Source organism: Palaemon carinicauda, chromosome 25, assembly GCF_036898095.1.
Source record: "Palaemon carinicauda isolate YSFRI2023 chromosome 25, ASM3689809v2, whole genome shotgun sequence".
NCBI lineage: Eukaryota > Metazoa > Arthropoda > Malacostraca > Decapoda > Palaemonidae > Palaemon > Palaemon carinicauda.
The window spans coordinates 83,723,185-83,741,194 of NC_090749.1; the positions used below are offsets into that span (position 1 = coordinate 83,723,185).

General features: G+C 41.2%; 2 protein-coding genes across 10 annotated transcripts in view; both read right to left on the minus strand.

Moving 5' to 3' along the window:
* Positions 1 to 18,010, minus strand: part of LOC137618676 (gastrula zinc finger protein XlCGF57.1-like) — a 416,476-nt gene that overhangs the window by 207,705 nt on the left and 190,761 nt on the right. Inside the window, exon 1 of one of the 9 annotated variants that reach the window (XR_011039787.1) lies at positions 214 to 837. The exons of 7 other annotated variants lie outside the window; for them this stretch is intronic. The gene's annotated coding sequence lies outside the window, so the exon portion shown is untranslated. Of the gene's footprint in view, positions 1 to 213; positions 838 to 18,010 lie in introns of those variants that run through there. One more of the 9 variants, XM_068348821.1, reaches the window with a different exon arrangement.
* Positions 7,740 to 12,555, minus strand: LOC137619114 (uncharacterized). The gene is made up of 3 exons (XM_068349302.1): positions 11,004 to 12,555; positions 8,541 to 9,094; positions 7,740 to 8,417 (listed from the first exon to the last, which is right to left on the minus strand). The coding sequence occupies exons 1-3, from the start codon at positions 12,553 to 12,555 to the stop codon at positions 7,740 to 7,742; spliced, it is 2,784 nt and encodes a 927-aa protein (XP_068205403.1).

Consider the following 18,010-nt stretch of genomic DNA (forward strand, 5'->3'; position numbering starts at 1 on the left):
GATAATCTACTCGAATTTATATTAAAGGTGAAACAGTGAAAATTGCGTTTAAAGTTGATAAAATACACCAAATACAGTATAATTTAAAATGTTAAAGGTCAAATTATATTAAATATTAATAGCAGACACGCTGGCTGCCACAATTCATGAATGGAATTGTTAACTGTTATAAATTGAAGCATACTGAGCGTGCATAATCACCAAGTTACTTACATCTTATATCAGCCTGGCAGGAGTAAAGCTGCACTTTAATGGACGAGGTGGTGTGGTAGTCTCAGGGGTTCAAACTTCCGATATACGGAATAATACCCGGTTGCCGTCTCCATGAGCCCCATCGATGTCGCACTTATATATTACTTCGAGTTCATGAGGTTAAATAAATCCAAATCCAGAGCGAAGATAATTTCCGGATAAAACCATAGGATCGTCGATCGGTCGGATATACTGTATGTAATGATGGATCGACAAACCTCTCTCCACTCTGCCTCACGTCGAACTGATCTACCAGAACAAAAGCACTGGAACAGACTTCTGTTTTCTTTAATGTAAACACTCAATTGGTGATCTCGGTAGTTTACTAGCTAACTAGATTGTAAGTAACTGTGACAACAAGCTCAGTTTAGATTCCTCTAAAATAACAGAGATCACGAATTGTGTATTTGGCAAATTAAATAAATATAAAGCAATTTTCATTTTCACACCTAAGTAATGGAAGTATTTAATTAATATGCAAATAAAAAATGAAATTCCTTTTAATTTTCCACACTCCAGGGGAAGGGTTCAATAAAGCCACGTTATTGAACTACAGTATTACAAAAATTAAGAACAAAATTGTAAATAAATTTTTACTGCAATAGCCAGCCAAATATATACAAAATATACATTTCCACAGAACTAAATTATTCATTAATAAGCATATTTTTAGTTCTGCTTTCACTTTCCATGGCGGCTTTCCGTCGCACCTTATTTACAATCTGAAAAGAGTCATCAGTAATAACAGATTTCCCAGACTGATCAGAATTTACATTCATTTCCTTTACACTTAAAATTGGAATCAAAGAGCTTACATGACGCTTTACTAATTCGCGAGTTCTACCCTTCAATAAAATTGCATTAGTTGTCTCCCCAATAGTGTTTGTTACGGTCTCCTTCACCACCGCCATTGGATAATTATGATATTTTAATTATAAAATAAATTTTTGAATATACTTACCCGGTGAATATATAGCTGCAACTCTGTTGCTCGACAGACAAAAACTGTACAAAAAAAACTCGCCAGCGATCGCTATACAGGTTGCGGGTGTGCCCATCAGCGCCATCTGTCAGCCAGATACCAAGCTCTATGTAAACAAAGACTCAATTTTCTCCTCGTCCCACTGCGTCTCTATTGGGGAGGAAGGGAGGGTCATTTAATTTATATATTCACCGGGTAAGTACATTCAAAAACTTATTTTATAATTAAAATATCATTTTTAAATATTTAACTTAGCCGGTGAATATATAGCTGATTCACACCCAGGATGGTGGGTAGAGACCAGTAAAATATGTTTACATTTTATGAGCTAAGAGTTTTTATTTCATTTTAGAAGTTATCAAAATAAATAGCTGATTCACACCCAGGATGGTGGGTAGAGACCAGTAAAATATGTTTACATTTTATGAGCTAAGAGTTTTTATTTCATTTTAGAAGTTATCAAAATAACAAAAACAAAATAAATAGGTACCTGGTAAGGAAGTCGACTTGAACGATTACTCTGCCTTATAAGTACGTCTTCCTTACGGAGCCTCGCGATCCTCTTAGGATGCTGATAGACCCCTAGGAGCTGAAGTATCAAGGGCTGCAACCCATACAACAGGACCTCATCAAACCCCTAATCTAGGCGCTCTCAAGAAATGACTTTGACCACCCGCCAAATCAACCAGGATGCGAAAGGCTTCTTAGCCTTCCGGACAACCCATAAAAACAACATTAAAAAACATTTCAAGAGACAGATTAAAAGGATATGGAATTAGGGAATTGTAGTGGTTGAGCCCTCACCCACTACTGCACTCGCTGCTACGAATGGTCCCAGTGTGTAGCAGTTCTCGTAAAGAGACTGGACATCCTTTAGATAAAAAGACGCGAACACTGACTTGCTTCTCCAATAGGTTGCGTCCATTATACTTCGCAGAGATCTATTTTGCTTAAAGGCCACGGAAGTTGCTACAGCTCTAACTTCGTGCGTCTTCACCTTAAGCAAAGCTCGGTCTTCCTCACTCAGATGTGAATGAGCTTCTCGTATTAACAATCTGATAAAGTATGATAAAGCATTCTTTGACATAGGCAAAGATGGTTTCTTAATTGAACACCATAAAGCTTCAGATTGGCCTCGTAAAGGTTTGGTACGCTTTAAATAGAACTTAAGAACTCTAACAGGGCATAAGACTCTTTCTAGTTCATTGCTTACGATCTCCGATAAGCTGGGAATATCGAAAGATTTAGGCCAAGGCCGAGAAGGCAGCTCATTTTTGGCTAGAAAACCAAGTTGCAGCGAACAGGTGGCTTTGTCTGACGAAAATCCGATGTTCTTGCTGAAGGCATGAATCTCACTGACTCTTTTAGCCGAGGCTAAGCATACCAGGAAAAGAGTCTTTAGAGTGAGATCTTTCAGGGAGGCTGATTGTAACGGCTCAAAACTGTCTGACATGAGGAATCTTAGCACCACGTCTAAATTCCATCCAGGGGTAGCCAAACGACGCTCCTTAGTGGTCTCAAAAGACTTAAGGAGGTCTTGAAGATCTTTATTGTTGGAAAGATCTAAGCCTCTATGCCAGAAGACCGATGCCAACATGCTTCTGTAGCCCTTGATAGTGGGAGCTGAAAGGGATCGTCCTTTTCTCAGGTATAAGAAAAAATCAGCTATTTGAGCTACAGAGGTACTGGTCGAGGATACAGGAACTGACTTGCACCAGTCTCGGAAGACTTCCCACTTCGACTGGTAGACTCTAATGGTGGACGCTCTCCTTGCTCTAGCAATCGCACTGGCTGCCTCCTTCGAAAAGCCTCTAGCTCTTGAGAGTCTTTCGATAGTCTGAAGGCAGTCAGACAAAGAGCGAGGAGGCTTTGGTGTACCTTCTTTACGTGAGGCTGACGTAGAAGGTCCACCCTTAGAGGAAGACTTCTGGGAACGTCTACTAGCCATCGAAGTACCTCGGTGAACCATTCTCTCGCGGGCCAGAGGGGAGCAACTAACGTCAACCTTGTCCCTTCGTGAGAGGCGAACTTCTGCAGTACCTTGTTGACAATCTTGAACGGTGGGAATGCGTAGAGATCCAGATGTGACCAATCTAGGAGGAAGGCATCTATATGTATTGCTGCTGGGTCCGGGACTGGGGAGCAATAGATTGGAAGCCTCTTGGTCAGCGAGGTTGCAAAGAGATCTATGGTTGGTTGGCCCCAAGTGGCCCATAGTCTCTTGCACACATCCTTGTGGAGGGACCATTCTGTTGGAATTACTTGCCCTTTCCGACTGAGACAATCTGCTATGACATTCAAGTTGCCTTGGATGAACCTCGTTACTAGGGAGATGTCTTGACCTTTTGACCAGATGAGCAGGTCCTTTGCGATCTCGTACAACGTCAGTGAGTGGGTACCTCCTTGTTTGGAGATGTACGCCAAGGCCGTGGTGTTGTCTGAGTTTACTTCCACCACTTTGCCTCGAAGGAGATACTCGAAGCTTTTCAAGGCCAGATGAACTGCCAACAGCTCCTTGCAGTTGATATGCATGCTCCTCTGACTCGAGTTCCACAGACCTGAGCATTCCCGACCGTCCAGTGTCGCGCCCCAGCCCAAGTCCGATGCGTCCGAGAAGAGAACGTGGTGGGGAGTCTGAACAGCCAGGGGAAGACCCTCTCTTAGGTTGATATTGTCCTTCCACCAAGTCAGACAAGACTTTATCTTTCCGGAAATCGGGATCGAGACCGCTTCTAGCGTCTTGTCCTTTTTCCAGTGAAAAGCCAGATGGTATTGAAGAGGACGGAGGTGTAGTCTTCCTAGTGATACAAACTGTTCCAGGGATGACAGCGTCCCCACCAGACTCATCCACAGCCTGACTGAGCAGCGTTCCTTCTTCAGCATCTTCTGGATGGATAGCAGGGCTTGATCTATTCTGGGGGCTGATCGTCTTGTTGTTCAGCAACGTCCTCATCAGATAGTTCCACATCCGAAAACTGATGAGGAAACGGCAACGGATTGGGCAACGTCTGGCTCGCTGAGTCCGGTCGCACTGGTGCATGCGTGACGGAGCCGGACGCAACGTCATGGAACTGCTGCACAGTCTGTGAACTGTCAACAACCATGGGTGCGCGAGGAAGCACAGCATCCACCCGAGACTGTCTAGACCGTCTGGGTTGTGCAGTCAACACCATACCAGGTTGCTGAGGTTGACGCACCACGTCACAACAAGTCACCTCTGCTGGTTGTTGAACGTCCTGAACGTCAACAACCACCTCCGAGCGTCGCTTAACGTCAAGGTGCGGCTGGCAACCCACACTGGGTCGCATCGGTGGAGGAACCACCTCAACTGGTAGACGCGAGAAGGTTACCTCAGCGTCAACAGGACGCACAACCGACCGGTTGGAAGGTTGTTGGCCAGAAGGTTCGGCAGCAACCTTCTCCGCATTAAAGTCCTCTATCAAGGACGCAAGCTTGGACTGCATGTCTTGCAGCAAAGCCCATTTAGGGTCTACGGGAGCAGGTGCGGCAACAGACGGGGTTAGCGACTGAGGCGGTACCGCTTTCCATCCCTGAAAGCCTTGTTTATGCATGACATAATTGTACAGCAAAACTTCAAAGGCTCGAAAACAGCTGTGAAGTTGACCTGTAAAAAACTTGGAGCGTCTCCTGGCCAGGCGCCCGGGAGAGTCTACGAGATTTGAGAAGTCTATCTGGGCAGAGGCATGAACTCCCAAGCCGAGAACTTCTCTCGTGTCATATTAGACTCTCGCTCTATAAGCCAGTTTAAAAGAAGGGAAAGCAAAGGCTGTATCCCCCAAACTCCTCCTGGTGATAAACCAGTCGCCTAGCAAACATAAAGCTCTCTAGGAGAGCGAGAGAGCACTAGCTTATAAACAACGGCTTTGAAGTAGCTAGGCCTAGTGTAAGCTCTGACGTCTAGGCGAACGAGGAGCAGCAGTTACAAAAAGATCCGGACAAAGATCCTTAAAAAAATCATCATGATTTAATTAAAGTCCATAGAGGGCTAAGCAGCTTTAGGCTCCTCTCCGTCTGACAGAGTCCTCAAGGGAATATCAGTAGGAGGGGGAACAGCAACTTCATCTACAGGAACCTTGTCCGATAAAAGCTGAGTCTCAAGCAAGGGAGAGACCTACCGTGGTGGCAATGCTTTACAAGCAGAGTCCACACTCACTGGTGCATTAGTAGCTGACCAGGACGCAACGTCATGTAACTGCTTGACAGTCTGTGAACTGTCAACAACTGAACTGTCAACAACAACAGGTGCGTGAGGACGCACAGCGTCCACTCGAGACTGCTTTGACTGCCTAGACTGAGCAGTCAAAACAACTCTAGAATGAGGAGGTTGACGCACAGCGTCAAAACAAGTCAACTCCGATTGTTAGCGAACGTCCTGAACGTCAACAGGAGCATCAGCAAGTGGCCTAACGTCCAAATGTGGCTGAAAATCCACACGAGACCGCATCGAGTGTGGTTCTAAACAACCTGACTGACGTGATTTAGCTACGCCAACGTCAACAGGAAGCACAAAGGAACGTTAGGTTGGCTGAAAGCCAGGATATCGATGAGATAAACGGCTAGACTCAACGGACTAATCGGCAGAATAGTCTTCCATAAGGGAGGCAAGCATATTCTGCATGTCTTGCCGTACAACCCATTAAGGATCAACGGAAATGGTTGTGGTAAGAGACGAGGGTAACGTCTGTGACCGCAACACTTTGCCAACAAAAAAAGACTCTCGGAGTCTGTGTTACGCTTTTGTTAGGCGGCGAGCAGTTTTCCGATGACTGCATAGGGTCAGAGCTGTCCTAATGGCTGTAACCAGGACACTGGACCTGTCCTGAAAGGACTGACTTTCGCTTAAGGGCTTCGAAACCTTGTTACGGGTTTCTTATGCGAAAAGCCTTCGGATGACGAGGAGAAAAAACGTCTCTCTCGCCTTATGGTAGGGGAGATCTTGGTAAGATACACCCGATACCATAGAGGGAAAACGTCTGTTCGTTGATCAAGGCCTCTCGAACCCATAAGTCGTTCGACATTACTTCTCCCCTGGGTTGGGAGCTTGCAAGAGGTCCCGGACTAGGTGAACGACAGGCACGAACAGACGAACCCTCGGACGCAACACTGTAACACTTTGCGCAATATCACTTTATCACTTCGATTTTCTGTTTTGCACTTATTTCACTGAAATCGAAACTTTTACTGATTTCTACCTGAAACACGCAATTCTACCCTCATCAAAAGGTAGTAATTGCGAAATCAGGCGTATAATGCAAGTTCATTAACCAGCAAAAAACAGAAAACATATTTAAAGATAAAAAATTCAGTGGCTGGGGAAGAGACTAAACACTAGTTCATTCAAAACTACGTTTTCAATCTCTCACCGCACATAGCCTGGGGACGAGAATAAAAAACTAAAAACGTTTTATCCTTTCTCCCCGTACAGAGACTAGGGACGAGAGCAACTCGAGAACAACGTTACCCGCTTGAACGGAACGTTTTCTCTCCTCTCTCTCCCTCCGTCTCTATCTCTCTCTCTCTTTCTCTCTTGATTTCGCACCTAAGAGAAGAGCCCAATTACATTTCGTTAAAAAAACATGTTATTTGACCAAAGGAAAAAACTGAAAGGTATTTCAATTAAAAAGTTCCTTTAAAATAGAATTTAAAACATTTAAGCTTAGAAAGAATGAACAAAACGTCAGAATCGATTTACTCTTTCTGCAAAGTGAAACCGTGATACACTCTCTCTCTATCGTAACGATAGAGCGCATGTTGAACGTCCTGAACGTCAACAACTGCGTAGCATAAATAAACTAAACGTTAGTTCATCTTTGAAAACAGTACGAAGACTATTCAAAGAAATTCTTTCATAAAATAGTTCATTTAAAAAGTTTTAAATCCTTAGCTCTATAAAAGCTATTTACGATATAAAGGGCTCAACGTTGATTAACTTCGGTTTCCAAGTTAGGACCGCCTACTCTCAGGAAAGGTCGCAAATAAACAAAACATTAAAATTTATTTTTTATGTTTATTATAAATGGAAAGTTAATCGAAGAGGAAAATCTATAATTAATTTATAACGTGATAAGATAATTACTAAAAGCCTAAACACACTTCCGTCTAAGGGAAGGGTCGGCCATTTAAAAGTCAAAGAAAGTCCCTACTCTCTTTGTTACCAAAAAATAAATCTATCCAAAACGAGTTCAAGATTTTAGATGAAGATAAAACACCAGCACTGCGAAAGCTCAAACCAGAATATAGTACTTCACCAAAGATGATGGGAAAAACTCCAGGTTTCAACAGCGAGTAAAGTACGTCTTGTCGACACGTCGACAGAGAGAAAATTGAGTCTTTGTTTACATAGAGCTTGGTATCTGGCTGACAGATGGCGCTGATGGGCACACCCGCAACCTGTATAGCGATCGCTGGCGAGTTTTTTTTTGTACAGTTTTTGTCTGTCGAGCAACAGAGTTGCAGCTATATATTCACCGGCTAAGTTAAATATTTAAAAAAAGGGTTTACAATTTTCTTCTTTTATCAATACAATATCACCTGGTTTTAGTTGTTTATGCGTAACGGGTTTGTATCTACTCTTAACGTTGACTGCTTGCTTCATTAAATGAGCCAAAAATTCATTATTATAGGTCTCAGTCAGAGCCTTTCGTACATTTTTCAATTTATTATAGCTCTCTTTAATGTGCAAAAGTGGCTCCTTATTTGCAATCCATTCAGAATCCATTTCTGGGTCTGGCTGCAAAGAGGGGATAAGATTGAGAGAGATCCTATCATAACCATAGATAAGTCTTTCAGGAGTTATCGGGTCTGGAATAAAATCATTACTTTCATCTCTCAATCCTTCAACAAATGCCACAGGTCTACGATTGACTTGATAAATTGTTTGAGCAACAATGAACTCAAAATCTCTGTATTCCAACACGTAATTTTTAATAGAGCCATGAATTAGTTGCTTCACCATTTTAACACAAACTTCAACTAAACCTCCCAAAGGATGACAACCCTTGAAATATTGTTCAAATGTGGGAGACTTCACATTATTTTCTTCAAAATATATTTGAGTATCAGAATCCCTCAAGAAATCAGTCATTATATTTGCTCCAGCTACCAATGATGAACCTAAATCTGATAAGCACAATTCAGGAATGCCATATTCATAAGTATGGATCTGGAAGGCTCTCAAGAATTCTACAGTACTAAGATCAAAACATATCTTCAAATTTATTGCTCTCGACCATAAACAAGTGATGCACAAAATCCAGACCTAAATTTTCTTCTGTTGATATTTTACCTGAAAGTATCCCACGTGATCAATAAAAATATATTTAAATGGAATGTTAGGGGGTTCCAGTGTAAATTCTCTGTATGGTGATTGATTAAGTTTAATAGTTCTCTGTTTTACCTTGCGACAAGTAATACACTCCTTCAATACACATTTTACAACAGAGAAGTAGTGCGGTACCCAATACTGCTTTCTTAATTCGGTTAAAATTACATAGCAACCTGAATGGGATAATGCACAATGTAAACTTAAAATTATCAATTGCACAAGCTCACTGTGCTTTGACAACAATATGGGATAACGAATACTTTCATCACATTTCCAACGAGAAAATTTACTCCTAACTCTCAATAAACCAGTCCTATCAGGATAAACATTAAGTTGATTAACTAGATTGGGGATATTCCCAACATTCTTGCACTTACTTGAAAAATACTTTTTCACATCTGCAAAGTGAATGTCTTGGTCAACTTTCAGGATTTGAGTAATAGCCTCTGTATACAAATTTGTTGAGGTTACTTTCATATGAGCATATTTAACTGTATCCCTTTTATACAGTCTACCTTTTAGATTGATTGATTGATTGAAAGTTTTCTGGCATCCTGACATCTAAGGTCATTGACGCCGATACCATTTACTGTATATGAAAATTAAAAGCAAATTCAATTAAAACCATAAAAATTAAGAAGTCATTACAATGGTTAAATAGTTTTCAGAAGACCTGCTTCTGAAATAAATCTAAAAATTCCGCTCGCATAGTAAGACACATCATGTCCAAGAATCTTGGCAAGGATAAACCTGCCATCCTCACCTCGAGCCTCAAACAGATATCTATTTCTTAAGTTAGTAAAATTAGGGCATTCGGTCAACAAATGCCTCACTGTTAAAGGTACTAAGCAGTCCTCGCAATACGGTTGGTGTTGGCCCTTCAGCAGAAACTCGTGTGTCAACCGTGTGTGACCAATACGGAGACGACAAAGAGTCGTCTCCCATTTTCGGGGAATCATGTTATACCTCCAAGGTGATATGATATTTGTTACTTCCCTCATTTTATTGCCATCTTGACTATCCCAGTGCTGTTGCCATTTATCACATACCAATTTCTTGATGTAAGGTAGGAAATCGTTACATGGAATGGGATACCTCCTTGGTAGCAATTCGGATGCCGCATTCTTCGCCAGTAAATCTGCCTTCTCATTCCCAGACACACCTACATGTGCTGGAACCCAACAAAATCGAACAGTTATACCTTTCCGTCCAATAATAAAAAGCCATTCTAAAATCTTTAAAACTAGAGGGTTACTAGAATTAAAAACTTCTAAAGCCTGAAGAACACTCCTTGCATCACTAAAAATTGTAAAATTACCCTCCTTTTCCAAAGCTATTTTCTCAATAGCGGTTAATATGCCATACAGTTCGGCAGTAAATATGGAAGCTGTTAGAGGAAGTGCACCTCTACAGTTAAAATCATTACTATGTACTCCAAATCCAACGCCAGCATCAGATTTGGAGCCATCAGTATATATAAAAGTCGATCCTCTATGTTCTTCAACATGTTCCATAAAAAGAGACCTGGATTCTAAGTCAGTCAAATTCTTCTTAACCCCAATAAAGTATCTACAAAAAGATATGTCAGGTAATTTCCATGGAGGCGTTGATGATACCTCTAATGGAAGCACCTTATTTCTAATTATATCCAGATTGTTTAATAATTGGTTAACCCGAAACCCAAAAGGTTGAGGAGATTTTGGGTGCAACTCAAAGTAGGTTGAGTGCCTTACAAGGCTTGCAGTTTGAAAGGCTGAAGAATTGGGGAGTCTTTGCAATCTAAACCAATACCGAATAATAGAGGACATTCGGTAAAGGTCCAGAGGCAACTCCCCAGCATCAACAAGGAGACTTGTGATAGGGGAGGTTCTAAAGGCTCCTGTGGACAATCTAATGCTAGCATGATGTATTGAATCTAGTATTTTTAACCGGCTTGGGGTTGCTGAGGAGTATATTTCGCATCCATAACTAATTTTGGAAAATATCAAGGCCTTGTATAATTTTAAAATTGTATTGCGGTCTGCCCCCCATGATGTATGGGACAGGACTTTTAAAAGATTCATAGCTTCAACACATTTAGCTTTTAATGTTTTTAAGTGAGAAACCCATGTAAGCCTACAATCAAATATCAACCCTAAAAATTTTGCTTCACTTGCACATGGGATCCGTTGACCTTTGATGTATATATCCGGGTCTGCATGTACTCCCCGTATACGACAGAAATGGACAATTGTAGTTTTACTTGTTGAGAACTTAAATCCATTCATATCGGCCCAATGGATAATTTTATCAATAGAGAGTTGGATTTTTCTCTCAACCATTGCCATTCTGGCTCCAGCAAATGATATGGAGAGATCATCCACAAATAATGTTGCAAGAACATCCCGGGGAATGACTGAGGATATCCCATTAATTGCTATCTACCTTTTAGAATGTGAACAAACTTTAAAACTAATCTATGTACAGAAACCAGTTTGTAGAAATCAGAATATTTCTGTGGAGGTATTAAATGCTCATTAACTTTAGCTATAGACGTGCCATGCATCACCTGATAGTTGTGTGCTTCCAGGGCTGAAAGGTCAGGTTTTGCCAAAAGATTTGGAACCTGAATATTCAAAATATCATCTCTGCTGATCTGCATATCCATATTAGAACACACTTTTAAAAATTTAGGTCCTGAAAAATAATTGGACTTTATAAGAGTTCTATATGAAACAGGTCTGGTAATTTGATCAGCTGGGTTTTTAATACCTGAAACAAATCCATAAATAATAGGATGAATTTCACAAAGTCTGCTTATGTGTTCCAACCGATTAAGAATGAATATACTTTTTTTACTTTGCTTCTCAAGCTTATGAACATGAGAATTAATCCAAGCAAGAGAAACTAGACTGTCAGAATATAGCTTCAATTCTACTATATCTAATGGCGTAACACAAGCAGGGCCTACCAGATCTTTATAAAGGTCAATTAATACTTCCGAGCCCAATACAATAGACTGAAATTCTAATGAAGGAATTCCCTTAGCTGAAAGCGCTTTGTTGACAATTCTGTTTTTGGCAAGTACAAAACTAACTTCCAAAGAATCAATCTCTTGAATATAAACAGTAGTACCATATATATCTTTACTGCTATCAGTAAAGGCTATCAATCTATACTGACTATTCCTTCTTCCCACAAACCTTTGAATCTTTATTTCAGGAGATGCATTGACTTGTTTACAAATGTTTTTCCATTCCCTCAAAAGGCTATCATCAAGTTTCATATCCCAATCAAATGAGCCATCACACTGCAACTTGTGCAAAAACAATCTTGCTCTATTTAGAATTGGTCCTGTAAATCCAAACACATCATAGTGTTCAGCAATGGATTTTAATACTTTCCTCTTATTATCTGCTCCAATATCCAACTGCAAATGTCTGGTTCTTAAAGTATCATCTAAACGATTCCATACCATTCCCAAAAGCTTAACTTCTGTTGAGGTTTTCTTAGATTCATTTTCATCAATTTTATCCTGTAGTTCCTTATCGTTAGTGACAAACTGCTGCAGAAAAAATTTATAAGGTTCAAATATGTTTTTTAGATTATCAAATGCCCACTGAATTTCTTCTGTAGTATTGGAGGTAATGCTACTATTATCCATATAGATTAGGGAGTAGATGTGTCTCTTAAGTTCCTTAATTTCTTTAGAATCCATAACAGTATCAATCATAAGAATTTTGTACAGACCAAGCAAAAGCAAACAAGGTGAGCAAACTAAGCCAAAGGGCAATCTCAAACTTCTATATCCAACAAGAGTATAATCTTTCCGAGCCATATTTTTGAACCACAAAAACAGCAGCTTGTTTGAATCCAAAGGGGTCAAGCAAATATTTAGAAAAGCTTTCTTTACATCAAAACATAGCAATTTAGTATCAAAGCGTAAGTTCAAAAGAGCAGTGGTTATCTTTTGATTGATGCAAGGTCCACTCAACATGGCTTAATTATGACTTAGTGTAACTTTCTGAGAGGGATCTCTTTCACTAAGGTTAGACAAAAAGACCACCCGACATTTTGTAGTCTCTCTCTCAAGCTTGAAAACTCCCAGGTGACCCATGAAACTGTGACAAGGATTCTCCAACAAAAACTGTTCCAAATTCTCTATTCTTTCTATGATGCCTAACTCCTGTTGTTCTTTGAAATATTGATCCATCATATTTAAGTAATCAGGATTCTTTATGGTGAATTTCTTTAAATTAGACTTCAAAATTTGAGTTGCCAAATGGCGATTTTTGCCCAATAAATGTTTTACCTTATTATTCCAAATTAAGGGCATAACTAGTCTGCCGTCAGCATTCCGAGTTGTGTTACTGAGAACATAGTCAACAATTTTATCATTGTTCTCGACATAATCTTCTGGAATATTGACATCATCAAAATTCAATGTTTTCGAACATAAGTTGCCGAGAACTTCTTTGCTGGCTCTCTCAAATTCAGAGTCTATAATTTCTCCATTATGATCAAGTACCACAAAATTAGCTCCAACTTCTGTAAAATTGTTTGTCAGGGAAGCATTGAAGACATTACCCATGTCCTTAACTTCTTCACATAGTATAGATAAAATATTAGAGCATGAAATACGGGCAACTGTGTCCTGACAATTCTTCAAATGTATCAAATTATGACTCATTTGATCCTGATTTCCTATGAGCATAATACCCAATGGAGTTACCGAGTACACAGAAGGTATATTACCCTCTAAGTCACCAAAAAGAACAGTATTTTCCTTTAGGCAATATGCAGAATTCGACCCTAAAATGAAATCTACGTCCATAATTTCATCCTTTCCATTCAACAGATATTTATCAGCAATAGTATAGCCCTTTTCAATAAAACCCTGAACAACAGATGTCAAACCAGGTAGTTTTAAACATGTTTTAATGGATGGTACACTCAAAGTCTCCAATTCACATAATCTGTCCCCAATCATCATACACACTTTATAAGAACACGTATTGTACAATCGGGAAGAATTAAATCCATTTACTCTTAACGTAATATTTGATTTGACAATTGGTAAATTTTCTCTAACAGCACACTCTTCCGTTATGAAATTTGATTGACATCCCCCATCTCGCAAACAACGGATGCGATTTCCATTAAGAAGGTCACAAGAAAAGGTGGGTAGAATTGCAAGACTACAATCATTTACCATCTAAACAGCCCTTGAGGTTTCAGCAAAAGTTATACTCGAACTCTTATCTTTTACTTCTACCTTATCTGACTTTGGAGGCTTATCTTTACCCTTCTTTGCCAAACCATTACTATCATTTGTGTGTTCTTTCCTTATATTACTCAAACACAAAAACGGGAAATGAAAAGAACCACAAAAACAACGTCTGGCAAAATAGAAACTGCACTTATCTGAAGAGTGATCCAACCGAGCACATTTTATACAAGCTTTAAGTTTCTTCAGCCTATCGAGCTTTGATTTAGGGTCCGGATATTTACTACATTTATGAACTGGATGGTCACCATTATCACAAAGAGAACAATGTTTGAATACATTAGCATTATCTTTCCGTAACTTTACGTTAGATGCTAAACTTGTGGTGGGGGTTGATTGACAATCTACTTTGGCTGCTAAACCAACAGCTGAATTAGAGGGACATGGTCTGTGTTTGGATCTATAATCAACTCGTTTCTGTACTTCCATATATCTCTCACTCGCCTCAAAGAACTTGCTCTTTATCTGATCCAAAGAAGGGTTAGTTTCATTTGTAATTTGCACAAGCTGATCTTGAAATTTTTTGTTTAGTCCCTTCCATGAAAAATACTGTACTACGTCATCAACAGAGATGCTCAAACTTTTAATAGAGTCTTGTATAGAATTAATATTACCAATATACTCAAATGGATCAGATGAAAAATCCAACTTCAACTCTGTCATACGCTGCAATACATTAAACTTACGAACTGAAGGAGACGCAAGTGCTTGTAAGAGTAAATCCTTTGCAATAGTATAAGACTTTTGTACACTATCCAATGAATTAATCAAATGTGACGCTCTACCGGAAATCTGCTGTTTTTATAACAAAAACTTGTCAAAGTCTGAATAATTATACCGCTGTACAACATCTTCAAACTGACTTAAAAAACTGTCAAATCTTCACCATCTTGGCTACAGAATGTAGGCTAAGGAGCCTCAGGACTTTTAAGCCTACCACTATTACAACATGGCGATTGTGATACAGAAACTTTGGTTAAATTATACAAAATTTTATTTTCATTAGTAAAATAAATTTTTGAATATACTTACCCGATGATCATGTAGCTGTCAACTCCGTTGCCCGACAGAAATCTACGGTTGGGATACGCCAGCGATCGCTATCCAGGTGGGGGTGTATTCAACAGCGCCATCTGTGGTCAGGTACTCAAGTACTTCTTGTCAACAAGACCTCAATTTTCTCCTCGGTCCACTGGTTCTCTATGGGGAGGAAGGGCGGGTCCTTTAATTCATGATCATCGGGTAAGTATATTCAAAAATTTATTTTACTAATGAAAATAACATTTTTCAATATTAATCTTACCCGATGATCATGTAGCTGATTCACACCCAGGGTGGTGGGTGGAGACCAGCATACATGTTAACAAAGAAGCTAAGTATCCCGTATTTCATTTTATTAGTTATTCAAAATAACAAACATAAAATAAATAAGTACCTGGTAAGGAAGTCGACTTGAACCATTACTCTGCCTTTATTAAGTATGTCTTCCTTACTGAGCGTAGCGGTCCTCTTAGGATGCTGAACGACTCTTAGGTGCTGAAGTATAAAGGGCTGCAACCCATACTAAAGGACCTCATCACAACCTCTAACCTAGGCGCTTCTCAAGAAAGAATTGACCACCCGCCAAATCAACCAGGATGCGGAAGGCTTCTTAGCCGACCGTACAACCCAAAAACAACAATAAAAAGTATTCAAGAGAAAGGTTAAAAAGGTTATGGGATTATGGGAATGTAGTGGCTGAGCCCTTACCTACTACTGCACTCGCTGCTACGAATGGTCCCAGGGTGTAGCAGTTCTCGTAAAGAGACTGGACATCTTTGAGATAGAATGATGCGAACACTGACTTGCTTCTCCAATAGGTTGCATCCATAACACTCTGCAGAGAACGGTTCTGTTTGAAGGCCACTGAAGTAGCCACAGCTCTCACTTCATGTGTCCTTACCTTCAGCAAAGCAAGGTCTTCTTCCTTCAGATGAGAATGTGCTTCTCTAATCAGAAGCCTGATGTAGTAAGAAACTGCGTTCTTAGACATTGGTAGCGAAGGCTTCTTGATAGCACACCATAAGGCTTCTGATTGTCCTCGTAAAGGTTTTGACCTTCTTAGATAGTACCTAAGAGCTCTAACTGGGCAAAGTACTCTCTCCAGTTCGTTCCCCACCAAGTTGGACAGGCTTGGGATCTCGAACGATTTAGGCCAAGGACGTGAAGGAAGCTCGTTTTTAGCCAAAAAATCGAGCTGCAAGGAACATGTAGCCGTTTCAGATGTGAAACCTATGTTCCTGCTGAAGGCGTGGATCTCACTTACTCTTTTAGCTGTTGCTAGGCACACGAGGAAAAGAGTTTTTAATGTGAGGTCCTTAAAAGAGGCTGATTGGAACGGTTCAAATCTTGATGACATCAGGAACCTTAGGACCACGTCTAGATTCCAGCCTGGAGTGGACAACCGACGTTCCTTTGAGGTCTCAAAAGACCTAAGGAGGTCCTGTAGATCTTTGTTGGTGGAAAGATCCAAGCCTCTGTGGCGGAAAACCGCTGCCAACATACTTCTGTAACCCTTGATCGTAGGAGCTGATAGGGATCTTACGTTCCTTAGATGTAACAGGAAGTCAGCAATCTGGGTTACAGTGGTACTGGTTGAGGAAACTGCATTGGCCTTGCACCAGTTTCGGAAGACTTCCCATTTAGACTGATAGACTCTGAGAGTGGATGTCCTCCTTGCTCTGGCAATCGCTCTGGCTGCCTCCTTCGAAAAGCCTCTAGCTCTTGAGAGTCTTTCGATAGTCTGAAGGCAGTCAGACGAAGAGCGTGGAGGTTTGGGTGTACCTTCTTTACGTGAGGTTGACGCAGAAGGTCCACTCTTAGAGGAAGAGTCCTGGGAACGTCGACCAGCCATTGCAGTACCTCTGTGAACCATTCTCTCGCGGGCCAGAGGGGAGCAACCAACGTCAGCCGTGTCCCTTTGTGAGAGGCGAACTTCTGAAGTACCCTGTTGACAATCTTGAACGGCGGGAATGCATACAGGTCGAGATGGGACCAATCCAGCAGAAAGGCATCCACGTGAACTGCTGCTGGGTCTGGAATCGGAGAACAATACAATGGGAGCCTCTTGGTCATCGAGGTAGCGAACAGATCTATGGTTGGCTGACCCCACAGGGCCCAAAGTCTGCTGCAAACATTCTTGTGAAGGGTCTACTCTGTGGGGATGACCTGACCCTTCCGGCTGAGGCGATCTGCCATGACATTCATATCGCCCTGAATGAACCTCGTTACCAGCGTGAGCTTTCGATCTTTTGACCAAATGAGGAGGTCCCTTGCGATCTCGAACAACTTCCTCGAATGAGTCCCTCCCTGCTTGGAGATGTAAGCCAAGGCTGTGGTGTTGTCGGAGTTCACCTCCACCACCTTGTTTAGCTGCAGGGACTTGAAGTTTATCAAGGCCAGATGAACTGCCAACAACTCCTTGCAATTGATGTGAAGTGTCCTTTGCTCCTGATTCCATGTTCCCGAGCATTCCTGTCCGTCCAATGTCGCACCCCAGCCCGAGTCTGATGCGTCCGAGAAGAGACGGTGGTCGGGGGTCTGAACAGCCAAAGGTAGACCTTCCTTGAGAAGAATGCTGTTCTTCCACCACGTTAGAGTAGACCTCATCTCTTCGGAAACAGGAACTGAGACCGTCTCTAGCGTCATGTCCTTTATCCAGTGAGCAGCTAGATGATACTGAAGGGGGCGGAGGTGGAGTTTCCCTAACTCGATGAACAGGGCCAGCGATGAAAGTGTCCCTGTTAGACTCATCCACTGCCTGACTGAGCATCGGTTCCTTCTCAGCATGCTCTGGATGCATTCTAGGGCTTGGTTGATCCTTGGGGCCGACGGAAAAGCCCGAAAAGCTCGACTCTGAATCTCCATACCCAGGTAGACAATGGTCTGGGATGGGACGAGCTGGGACTTCTCTAAATTGACCAGGAGGCCCAGTTCCTTGGTCAGATCCATAGTCCATCTGAGATTCTCCAGACAGCGACGACTTGTGGGAGCTCTTAAAAGCCAGTCGTCTAAATAGAGGGAGGCTCTGATGTCTGCCAAGTGAAGGAATTTCGCAATATTCCTCATCAGTCTCGTAAACACAAGAGGTGCCGTGCTTAGGCCAAAGCACAGGGCTTGGAACTGG

What these genes read in the sequence shown, in the direction of transcription:
- LOC137619114 (XM_068349302.1), bottom strand. Translation starts at nt 12,555, where the DNA reads ATGTTGAGTGGACCTTGCATCAATCAAAAGATAACCACTGCTCTTTTG. An exon ending in GTTTGTTCACATTCTAAAAG is followed by an intron (nt 9,095 to 11,003) that starts GTAGATAGCAAT and finishes TCAATCTAAAAG; the next exon opens with GTAGACTGTATAAAAGGGAT. An exon ending in ATCACGTGGGATACTTTCAG is followed by an intron (nt 8,418 to 8,540) that starts GTAAAATATCAA and finishes AGAGCCTTCCAG; the next exon opens with ATCCATACTTATGAATATGG.